Source organism: Schistocerca nitens, chromosome 7 (genome assembly GCF_023898315.1).
Source record: "Schistocerca nitens isolate TAMUIC-IGC-003100 chromosome 7, iqSchNite1.1, whole genome shotgun sequence".
Taxonomy (NCBI): Eukaryota; Metazoa; Arthropoda; class Insecta; order Orthoptera; family Acrididae; genus Schistocerca; species Schistocerca nitens.
In genome coordinates, this window is record NC_064620.1 from 175,735,969 (window position 1) to 175,748,586 (window position 12,618).

At 46.3% G+C, this 12,618-nt stretch overlaps 1 protein-coding gene across 3 annotated transcripts in view; it reads left to right on the top strand.

The window, feature by feature from the left end:
- LOC126195328 (RNA-binding protein fusilli) overlaps positions 1-12,618 on the top strand; it is a 1,033,937-nt gene that overhangs the window by 602,195 nt on the left and 419,124 nt on the right. For all 3 annotated transcript variants that reach the window (XM_049933898.1, XM_049933895.1, XM_049933897.1), the window contains one exon: positions 2,910-3,148. In XM_049933898.1, the coding sequence (XP_049789855.1) occupies positions 2,918-3,148 (231 nt within the window). In that variant the 5' untranslated portion in view covers positions 2,910-2,917. The remainder of the gene's footprint in view (positions 1-2,909; positions 3,149-12,618) is intronic.

A 12,618-nucleotide genomic window follows, 5' to 3' on the forward strand; every position in this document is an offset into this window, starting at 1 on the left:
GATCCACTACTCTGTGAGGTGTCACTTTCAGTTTAGCGTATTTTGGCATTAGTTCAGCCCGCAGTCTCGACAGAGATCTGCCCACCATCCTCGCTTATACTAATTCCAGTGTTACAAGAGTGGTGAAATTTTGTGAACTTTCATCCCTAAATTGGTGGGGACGGAAGGCAGACTTTAATGCATTATCAGCTGCTCCGCATGTGGGGACAGCCTTCGTCCCTGCCCATGAGACTGGCATGCTAACTTTTCGTTAGTATACTAATGACCATGCTGTTGAGCTCCCTGCACGGTAATAATAATTATAATAAGCGATGCACATTATTATTCGTTACTGTTTCGTAAATATTTTACGTACGTTTCGTAAAAAGTGTAAGCGTTAATAGTTAATGTTGGCCCGCTCTTCGCTCTTCCTGAATTGTGGGGGGGGGAATGGTATTCACGTCGGTGCTATTACATTTGCCCTCCGCAAGTCCGGAAGGAATGGTACGGAACGTGGCGGAAGCAACTTTTCCCCAGGCTCTGTTTTCGACCTGAGACATACACGGGTGAGCGATGTAGCGCAGCGGTAAGACACTGGACACGCATTGGACAGAAGGGCAGTGCCAATCTCTGGGATGATTTCTTTAAAAGCGACGCGTCCAATCTTCCCTAGAATTGTCCGGTTCGAACTCGCACATCTATAGTCAGCAAGCTGGCGGAGACTACTTTGTGTTCCATTGTCATTTGATTCCCCCGCCCCCTTTTTTTCTGTTCTTGTCGCGAATGGTGTGCGGAGAGGAAGATTGTTAAGCCTCCGTACGATGTGGAATATCTCTGATTTTACTTCCACGGTCGTTTCGTAAGATGTACAGGATTTCACCATGAAGAGACGTCAGGGGCATTTTCTCTGGTGTTTATGCAGTGTGCAGCTGGAGGCAGCGCAAACAAATGCTGCTCATCTCGTCTTTCATACGACGCCCAGTGTCGACATAGAGCGTCGGTTTGTTCCCCATTACAAACAAAATGTTTTCCAAAGCGCAACTTTGTGTGCGCATTCGATACAGCGGTCCCAAATTACTGCGATATTCCTTTTTTCGATGTGTATTATCAGGAACATTAAAACTAGATGAATAACCAGCACTAGCCTGTTGCACCGGCCCGCCCTGATTGCTACCGCTATGCAGTGGCGCTGCTCAGTCGCTGCTAGAGTAATGTTTATTCTCCGTGTTTTGCTGTCCTTGTGAATACAAATATAAAAAGTGAATATCACAGTAATGTGGAACCACTGTATCGAATTGGCCCGTAAAATTCCACTTCAAAAAGCATGTTTGTAATGAGAAACACCGACACTTCCGCCGATGCTGAGCGTCGCGTGAAAGCTTTGGGCTGACTCCAGCTGTACACCTCTAAAACGAAACTACAAGTACCTGCCGAAATACCAGAGAAAACGTGCCTGACGACTCCGAGGGACACCCTGTATATAGGAGGAAGCGATTTGTTGGTTGACTCTTCCAAAATGGACGCTCTCCGAATTTCAACAAATTACTACAGCGTGTTGCTCAACGCCTTTGTAGTAGTGTCTGCAACTGGAGCTGGATGACCACCTCTGTGAGGTTTCACGCTTAGTAACCGAACTCTTGACAAAACACACTATTCTTCTTTGTATCTCCTCTATTCTCTCAATTAGTCCTATCTGGCGAGGTTTCCGTACCGCTCGGATATAACGAAATATCGGTCGCACGAGAGTTTTGTAAGCTGCCATCCTTCGTGGCTGAATTACGCTTCCTGAGGATTGTTCCAGTGAACTGTCTGGCATCTGCCTTCTCTGCGATCAATTTTATTTCGTAGTTCTCTTTAAAGTAGCTCCAAACACAAACACCCAGATACATAATATACGAGGGCTATCCATAAAGTACATTACGTTTTGGAATTAAAAATAAAGTATTGGAATTTTTTTTTTATTATATACAGATGAAAGCCACACTTAAATACTACTTTTCTACATAGTTGCCATTTAAATTAAGGCACTTATCGTAGCGATGGACTAGCTTGGAAATTCCTCGTCGTAAATTCGGCCGCCTGCGCCTTCAACGCCTTCAACCACGTGGTTACCTCTTCTTCAAGCTGTGCGTCGTCATCAAAACGCTGCTTAGCCAACCACTTCTTCATTGCTGGGAATAAGTGGAAGTCGCTCGGTGCCAGGTCGGCTCTGTACGGCGGATGAGGAAACAACTCCCACTTAAAAGATTCGAGAACTTCGAGTGGCATTTGCCGTGTGGGCCCGGGCGTTGTCGTGAATCAGCAAGATCTTTGAGCACAACTTTCCCCTGCGCTTGTTTGGTATTGCTCTTCTGAGGTTGTGCAGAGTTTGGCAATACCTTTGAGAGTTTATTGTAGTGCCTCTTTCCAGGAAATCCACGAAAATCGTATTTCTACCGGGTTACTGATTAACCACGTGGTTGAATGCGCAGGCGGCCGAATTTTACGACGAAGGAATTTCCAAGCTCGTCCATCGCTACGATAAGTGCCATAATTTAAATGGCAACTATATAGAAAAGTAGTATTTAAGTGTGGCTTTCATCTGTATATAATAAAAAAATTTCCAATACTTTATTTATTTTTAATTCCAAAACGTAATGTACTTTGTGGATAGCCCTCGTATGTCTTTCTGGTGGTTATTCGGCACTCGTGTAGGGAAATAACGGATCTTTCTCCTTGACCAATGAATCTCATTTGTTTAAGTCCAGTCTCAACTGCCGCTGCCTGCAGTGAGACTCAATCTCTGGGGAGTCGTCTACATTTTGCCACCAATTTCTGCCATTGCGACATCTGTTGAACAGCTTAATCAGCGAGGAGCCTCCTGCTCCGCATCTAATGACCTCATGTTGCGGTGTTGAGTGTGACAGACGTGCTGTTGTTGCGTGTTGCAGAGTGAGGCATGCGATGGCCAGTGAGCGCGCCGGCGCCCAGGGTAGCGACCGCAGCCGCAGCAGCCGCAGCGACAGTGGGTAGCGAGGGCGAGAGCTGTGGCGCGCCAGCCATGATGGAGTCGCCGCACCTGTGCCTGCTGTACGTGGCCACGGCCGGCCAGCAGGGGCCCGCTCTCGGCGCCGACGAGGAGGAGGTCGTGCTGCTCGCCTACGTCATGATAGACCTTAGTCTCAACAAGGTGAGTCCTGCGCAGCTCGCGGCTTCTCCTACGTCGCTTTGACAGTCACGTAATGATGTAATAGTGTGTGAAGTCGTACGTACAACAGAACACAGGAGTCCAGCAGTTAGTATCGCCCTCCTCATATGCTGAAGATTTCTACATTTAATTCAGTTCCTACACCATTGGTGTTGCTGACGGCCGACTTCAGGGAGCCATTCGGAATGCGCAGTCACGGGCTCTCGCTCATGGGTCTCACTTCTCTGCCGACAAGACCTGCGTTGTGTAATTCTGTCGGCGACGGACAGTCCATCCTGACCCTGCACTTTTTCTCGATGGCGCTCCACTACGGGTAGTAGAAACGTATCGCTTTTTAGAACTGTCTTTGATGCCCAGCTAACATGGCTCCCCCCACATTCGCCAGATTAAGTGCCGGCGGCATCTTAACGCCCTCTGCTACCTCAGCAACACCACTTGGGGGGGACAGTTCGCTCTACATTGCTGCGGCTCTACAAAGCCCTAGTTAAGTCACGACTTGACTGTGGGAGTGTAGCGTATGGTTCGTCAGTGCCGTCAGCATTAAAGTTGCTTCATCGTGTGCACCACTGCGGGGTCCGTCTAGCGACGGGCGCTTTTCGAACGAGTCCAGTGACCAGTCTACTAGTGGAGGCTGGAGTCGTTCCATTGCACACCAGACTCCGCCAGCTGCTCGCCCACTATGCAGCGCACGTCCATAGCTCGCCTCAGCATCCGAATTACCGTCTTTTGTTCCCGAACACAGTGGTTTATCTCCCGGAACGGCGGCCTTAGTCAGGGATAACGATCGCTGTACGTGTCCGTTCCCTGTTGTCTGATCTCCTTTACAGCGTTTCGTACGGGTCCATAACCTTACGCCCGCGTGGTGTATGCCTCGGCCGACACTGCGGCTGGACCTTTCGCAATTCCATAAGGACTCCGTTCCTCCTGGGGCGCTCCGCAGTCACTTTTTATCGATCCTTGACGCGTCCCAGGGCTCTGAAGACATCTATACCGACGGCTCACTGGTTGATGATCGCTTAGGCTTTGCCTATGCTCACTCGGCGCATATCGAACAGCGCTCCTTGCCAGATGGCTGCAGTGTCTTCACTGCCGAGCTGGTGTCTCCATCTCTCGTGCCCTTGAGCATATTCGTTCCTGCCCAGGTGTGTCCTACCTAGTCTGCAGTGATTCGTTGAGTGGTTTACGAGCCATTGATCAGTGCTACGAACCCCGTCCTCTGGTAGCAACTATCCAGGTGTCGGTTTCTGCCCTTGAACGATCTGGTCGTTCAGCGGTCTTGGAATCCCGGGAAATGAGCTTGTTGACAGGCTGGCCAGACAGGCCACTCGTAAGCCACTGCTGGAGATTGGGGTACCCGAACCTGACCTCCGATCGGTGTTACACCGCAAAGTTCTCGGGATACTGAATGGCGCAGCTTAGTTACGCCCAATAAACTCCGCGCCATCAAGGAGCGCACAAATGCGTGGCAGTCTTCCCTCCGGGCTTCTCGCTGGGACTCTGTGGTCCTCTGCCGCCTTCGCATTGGCCACATATGACTGACGCATGGCTATCTTCTCCGGTGTGAGGCCCCACCATGTTGTCGCTACAGTTCCCGTTTGACAGTAGTCCACCTTTGGGTGGACTGCCCACATCTAGCCGCTCTAAGACGAAATTTTAATCTCCCTGGCTCCCTTCTTTCGAATTTAGGAGCCGATGCTTCCACGGCTACCTTGGTTTTACGTTTTCTACGTGACGCTGGTTTTTATTCTTCGGTTTAAGTTTTAGTTCCTGTGCTTTCTACCCTAGTACTTCTAGGTTAGAGATTTTAATGTGTTTGAGTGGCTGGCTCATCCTTTTTTATCCTCGTGATCAGCCAGCCCAAGACATCTGCTCTACTGTTTTAAGCTCTTCTGTCTGTTTCTTGTGTCTGTGCTTTTCTTGTCTTCTGTTGTCCCTCGTGTGTTCAGCTTTGTGTTTTTTCGTCCATCTAGAACTTACGTGGTGTGTACTGTTAGTTTTACATTTTATCCCATGGACTTAGTTCAGTGGAAAAATGGACCGAAGACCATGTAGTTTGGTCCCTTTAACAATCAAACCAACCAATCCAGCAGCGAGGACGCGTTACATAGCTCGAAGCACACGAAGACTACGACTGGGTCGGTCTTCGAAACGTCGTGCGGGCAAATGAACCACCCGTCAGCACACCATTAAAATTTACTTTGCTTCTATATATGGGAAAGTAGTTGTGACTGGTTGCTTAGTAGCGTAGTCTGACGTCGTCAAGTTGGAAGATGCTAGTTGTGTGTTTGCGCCTGTAACGAATGTGATAAATCTTGTTCGTGCACATACTTCACGTACATATCGAAGAGTCGCTTATATCCGTTACTTTGATTTGATGGGCAAAGCAGACGAGCTGTATCGACAGATTCAATTTTCTGCAGCAGAATACCTTTGCTGTACTAAACTCTAAATATTTACAATGAAGACCAGTTTTGGAGCAGTGTTACAATGAGTCTGACGATCGAGGAACACAGTACGCTGATTGAAACACACAACTACAGCAATTTGGCAAGTGCAACGGAAGTGACATTCATTCCGCGACTGAAAGCAGCGCTGGGGTACGGAATAGCGATGCATATTCGTCGTGCTGTCTAAAGAGTAGATAACGCAGAGAAGATTGATGCATTGTCCAGCTGCGAAAATGAGGAACCAGAACCATTTCAGAATGGCAAGATTGTCGGGTGGTATTTCGAGAAATCTGTACGGTTTATTCACTGACTCCCATTCAGTACCTCCTGTAATACAATTTCGGACTGTACGTCACGCTTCAGGACGACGACAATGAGCCAGTATGAATTTAGCAGATAAATCCCGATTCAGAGTGACTAGCAATCTGGTCACTAGTTGGTAGGGGGGAGGAAGATAATCACGTGAACATATGGTGGGCGTGATGTTAAGGCATCATAATCTACTCTACAGCACCTCATATTCGCAGCATTATAGACCACAGAGGAATTCTGTTAAATTGAGAAGTTCGTTTCTGCTTCACGATGCAGTGGTTTACCTCAGTTGTGTGGGCTGTAATGCCATCCTCAAGAGTGCCTACGTTGCAGAGAGGCAATTAGACATGTTGTGCACGAACTGACCTCTCGATTGTGTCCCCCAAATGTTCGTGGGATTCGTGTCGGGTGATCGGGACGGCCAAATAATTCATTCGAATTGTCCAGAATTTTCTTCATACCAATCGCGAGCAATTGTGGCGCGGTCACATGGCGCATTGTAATCTATAAAATTTCCATTGTTGTTCGGGAATATTAAGTCCGTTGCTGGCTGCAAATGGTCTCCCAGTAGCCGAACGTAACCATTTCCAGTCGGTAATCGCTTCAGCTGAACCAGACGACACAGTCCATTCCATGTAAACACTGCCCATACCATTATGGAACAACGACCACCACCTTGCTCAGCGCAGTGTTGACAACTTCTGTCCATGGCTTCGAGGAGTCTGTGCCACACTCGAACCCTGCCATCACCACCTACCAACTGAAATCAAGACTCAGCTGATAAGGCCACGGTCTTGCAGTCGTCAAGAGTCCAGTCGATATGGTCTCGCGAGCCTCGGAGAGGGGCGCAGGCGATATCGTAGAAATGTCCCATGCGAATGGCTCCAACTACCATTCCGCATTCAAAATCTGTTAATACCCGCCGTGCGACCATAATCACGTGGGGCAACTTCCACTTGAATCATGTGAATGCAAATGGTTGCTCCACCAATGCACTGTCATTTTATACCATGTGTAAGCGATACTACTGCCACCTGTATATTCAAATATCGCTATCCCGGGACTTTTTGTCACCTCAGTATAGTTCATGGTGGCCATCACCATTCGATGGTCAGTAGTTCCATGAAGTAATTATTCCTTGTAAAACTTAAAGAAGAAACATTCATTAGTGAACAACACTATTTCTTTTAGACTTTAATATACTTAACTGCGTTTTTACAATAGTTTTGGCAAAAGTAGGTTTACGGCTTCCAGATGCTATTAAGACAGGAGCATCAGCAAAAGCATACTGCAGTTTTGTTTGCGGTATACTGTGATTCATCTCCGAGCTAGGTTAGAATGTCTAAACTGTAATAGGCATTCGTGACGTTATGAGATTCATCTAGGTCTTCCATTTCCATGGAAAAGAGGGTCTTCACAGCAGTCAAGAAAATAGTGGTTGCCCTGAGAGATAGTATATTTAGCGGTTTTGTTAACTTAGGTACTTGTGTTTACTAAGTTCGCCGTGGGCCAGAACACTGATATACTTGTTGCGATAGTACATCCTAATAAACAAAGTGGGCGCTCATGGCTATTTTAGCTGTTTGTAATTGTGTACGGAGTCGTAGGGTAATTCCTGACGTAAGGAATAACATTCTACGTCTATGATTAAGAGAATACTGTCGTCAGTAGGGGCTCACTGCACTGTCGTCACTATTTAAAGAGGTTCTCGGATATCTTTCTGATCCAGACCATGATACGAGGTGCATTCAAGTTCTAAGGCCTCCCGATTTTTTTCTCCGGACTGGAAAGAGATAGAAACATGCGCATTGTTTTAAAATGAGGCTGCGTTCATTGTCAATACGTCCCAGAGCTGGCAGCACCGTACGGCAGATGGAATTTTACCGCCAGCGGCGAGAATGAGAACTGTTTTAAATACTTAAAATGGCGACGTTTTCCTTACTTGAACAGCGTGCAATCATTCGTTTTCTGAATTTGCGTGGTGTGAAACCAATTGAAATTCATCGACAGTTGGAGACATGTGGTGATGGAGTTATGGATGTGTCGAAAGTGCGTTCGTGGGTGCGACAGTTTAATGAAGGCAGAACATCGTGTGACAACAAACTGAAACAACCTCGGGCTCGCACAAGCCGGTCTGACGACATGATCGAGAAAGTGGAGAGAATTGTTTTGGGGGATCGCTGAATGACTGTTGAACAGATCGCCTCCAGAGTTGGCATTTCTGTGGGTTCTGTGCACACAATCCTGCATGACGACCTGAAAATGCGAAAAGTGTCATCCAGGTGGGTGCCACGAACGCTGACGGACGACCACATGGCTGCCCGTGTGGCATGTTGCCAAGCAATGCTGACGCACAACGGCAGCATGAATGGGACTTTCTTTTCGTCGGTTGTGACAATGGATGAGACGTGGATGCCATTTTTCAATCCAGAAACAAAGCGCCAGTCAGCTCAATGGAAGCACACAGATTCACCGCCACCAAAAAAATTTCGGGTAAACGCCAGTGCTGAAAAAATGATGGTGTCCATGTTCTGGGACAGCGAGGGCGTAATCCTTACCCATTGTGTTCCAAAGGGCACTACGGTAACAGGTGCATCCTACGAAAATGTTTTGAAGAACAAATTCCTTCCTGCACTGCAACAAAAACGTCCGGGAAGGGCTGCGCGTGTGCTGTTTCACCAAGACAACGCACCCGCACATCGAGCTAACGTTACGCAACAGTTTCTTCGTGATAACAACTTTGAAGTGATTCCTGATGCTCCCTACTCACCTGACCTGGCTCCTAGTGACTTTTGGCTTTTTCCAACAATGAAAGACACTCTCCGTGGCCGCACATTCACCAGCCGTGCTGCTATTGCCTCAGCGATTTTCCAGTGGTCAAAACAGACTCCTAAAGAAGCCTTCGCCGCTGCCATGGAATCATGGCGTCAGCGTTGTGAAAAATGTGTACGTCTGCAGGGCGATTACGTCGAGAAGTAACGCCAGGTTCATCGATTTCGGGTGAGTAGTTAATTAGAAAAAAAATCGGAGGCCTTAGAACTTGAATGCACCTCGTATATACACTGCGAAATAACATTACGCCATCGGTTGACGATTCTTTTTCTGCCTCTGTTTCTGGATGTGGTGAATGTTCAGTAGCAAGTTCTATTACCTCTGAAATAAAACATCTCTAAATTGGTTTGTTGTTATTAGTTCCAGATATATTTTCGACTTCGAAGGTGTGGCTTTTTTAATACTGGTATCCTAATGCTTACATAGGGTTCTTGGTGGGTTTCAATCTGAATGGCCACGAATGGACAATAGCTACGTTCACAGGTGAAGCCACAAAGTGAATATTTTCAAGTATTAATTTCTCTGTAACCATGTACCAGAAAACTCAGAACACGTGACTCACTAATTTGGAATCCTCGCACTGTTTCGTAGACGAAGAAACTGAATTTGTGAAGAGTAGTTTCGCTCATACACGTCTGAGGAGGGACAGAATCATCAAATGAGAGACTCTTAAGACGTTGTTAGTGTAGGAAGTACTTGGTAATGTAGAACGGTCTTCAGGGTGGCAAATATTTCTCCGATGTTGAAACATACAATGCCCAGATGGGTGGGCTTGACATTTGGAGGGGTGGCCACTTATCGCCTGAAGTGAGCTAATCGGACTTAGTCTATATGGCGGCGGCTATGTTTTATGTCATTCAACAATACCGTACAGACGATAAGCGACAGTCCAGTGGTCAGAGAAGAAAGAGGCAGACATAAGGATAATAACTTCAGTATGTTGTGATACGTCTGCTTTATATGAATGAAGACGAAATTCATGTTGATCCTACTGTGTTCTTTGATGAATACTTCCAAAATATTATTCTCATATCTATATCTTGGCACAGACCGCTGTGCCCGACGAACTGTGAAGAAAATGAGTTTTCATGAGTTATTGGGTAAGGGAAGTAACAAGCCTGCACAAGATTAAACATAAAATTTTGATTGAATATATGTAGATTCATATAGTTCAATAGAGATCCATCCTACATGAGTTCTGCGTGGGATACAGGCGGAAATCTAAGTGAGAATCCATGGAGAAATGTTACGAATTGCGAGATACAGCATAATACAATTTTTGTGTGCGGCCTGTCATCCGGTTTAGGGGTGATCAGCTTTATTAAGCTGACGGAGGTACATAAGCCGAACGAATGGCGTTTTCTGCTGGCTGTAAGCTATTATGTTTTGCCGAGAAGTTGTCGACGTCTGTTGTATTGGCTCTACATTAATTTAAGAAAATAATGGATAGTGTGAGATATGAGGGGGGAAGGGGGGCGGCTGAGCAAGGTGATAAATAGATGTAGAAGGGAACAGCAATCAGCAGACATTTCTGGGGAACTGCAGTCGTTGGTATGGCAGTCGCACGTCAGGGCCATCTGCATGAGAATTGGCGGCGCCGACCGTTGGAGCTGCCGGTCGGCCTCGCAAGGTCACGGCCACGTGGACATGGTGGCCTGAGGTCCACATCCTCTACGGTACGCGCGCTCTCACAAGACTATCGGCGAGGTGGCTGCCGGGAGTAGCTGAAAAAAAAGAGCCATTACCGACGTAGTCAAGCATACAGCAGTGCAATCAGCGCGTGTCTGATGTGGTGGCCCGTCCAAATACTTGTTTGATGCTCCACATGTTACTCTGTGCTGTGCAAGTCTCATCTCTACATAACTCTCGCAACCTACTGCCATTTGAACATACGTCGTGTACTCATACCTTGGTCTCCCTTTGCAATATTTACCCTCACACATCGTTCCATTACTGCACATCCTTTGCAGAGATCATTTGGAACGCTCCGCCAATGAGCTATACAACTGTAGTCCGATTAAAATTACGTGATAGTTGACACTTCATGCATTGGAGCTGGTTTTCTCCACTCAAAGCGCACAACGTTATGTCCGAACCGTTCACCGTTGCCAAACTGCGACAACAATTGGTCACTTCTATGTCGTTGCTGCTGGGGCACCAGTCACAAATGTAAAAAGTTAATGCAGCATAGCGGCATTGCCCAGCGATTAGGGTATAGACAAGTCGTGAAGAAGGTCGTAGGTTTCGAATCTCATAAAATGAAGCGAACATTTTTATTTCCAAATCTAATTAAGACTTCCATTATTTTTATTCAGTTAATTGCTTTAAATGTGTTTTTTTTTTCTATTGCTTTGCGCGTCGTTTTCAGTAGTGTACTGATTTCTTTTTGCTATTCTTCTTCCTATCATTTTTTTCGTTTAGAATCTGCCTGTATTGCGTATAATCTGCAACCAGTTGCCACCTAGGACTGCTCGTCGGTCCGTAACGCCGTAGTTCGTGTAACCAGTGTGAGAATAGTTTCAGATAACCAGTGAACTATAGCTAGAGATTGGTTTATATTTTAGTGCTGAAACTGAAATTTTTGTGTCTTCAGTTTGTTCGTAGGGGTTTTATGGCCGTGAACAAAGCGATCGTTATTTTAGTTCTGCCGCGGATTGTTGATCGCCGTTTTCTGTGATACTTTGCACATCACAAGGTTCTGGTTACGTTAGGACATGAGTTTTAAATGAAGATTTGCGAAACGAGTCGTCTGCCGCAGTTCAGTCATTGGCCACTTTACAGCTGTCGTCAGAGCCTCTCGTATTTCCGTTGTACCTCGCGGCGAACCTCTTCCAACATTGCTCCGCGTTACACATTAACAGCATTTGTGAAGTGACCCGCCGTGTTTGTGCATATCACGTGTAACCGAACCGTAACCAGCAGCCGATGTGGCAACACTGTAGCGGCAAGTGATAGACGTCAACTATAGAGTAATTTTAATCGGAGTGTAGGTTTTTTTTGGTTGTTCCACATTCCATAAACTTATAGCAATAAGAAAGAATGACTGAACTCAGAGTTCTGCTATTTGCGATGTCGCCGCATTAATTATGGAACGGTGGAAGGATGCTTCATAAGCCGATGTCTGTGTGTGTGTGTGTGTGTGGGGGGGGGGGGGGGGGGGTGTCACCACACAAATTCTATAACGTGTATAGTTGTAGTTTTTGTTTTGCGGTTGGGCAATTAGTTTTCATCGAAGGCAGTGCATTCGGATATTTTTGTATCACATGATATTGGTCCCGTTCACAAAGCAAGAATTAGTGAGTTGTGATTGTAAGAAATTCATAGTTGACGGCTTGACGTGCTCAGTGACCCGAACTGATCTCTAGTAAACTTGTCTCCAGTGTAGCTCGCATGGAATTTGATGCATGACATATTAATTCAGTGTATCGGAACGTGGGGTTGAAGTCATCGTCCACAATGAATTGGAAAAACTGTAGCGACTGAATCCACGGTATGATAGTGTTTTTTTCTCCTGATGACATGCTTCCGTCTTCCTGGGAGTCACCTCCACAGACAGGCCTCTACGAAAACGGATGTTATCAGCATTTCGCAACAGTCGCATCGTCTTGCAGTCTTTAGTGCTAACTCTTGTTGGTTGGCAGTCCTTCAATATACACGGTAAACTTGTAGCGTATCAGGAATCTTCTTCGGAGTCGAAGGAAGAACACCTCAAAGACAGATATATGAAATAAGGCTTATCTGGATTCCATACACACTGTAATATGCATACTTGTTACGGAAGGAAATACACGTTAAGGAAGCGCGAGACATACATTCTTCAGTAAAATGGAGAAGATTAGATTAGTTTTCGTTCCATAGATC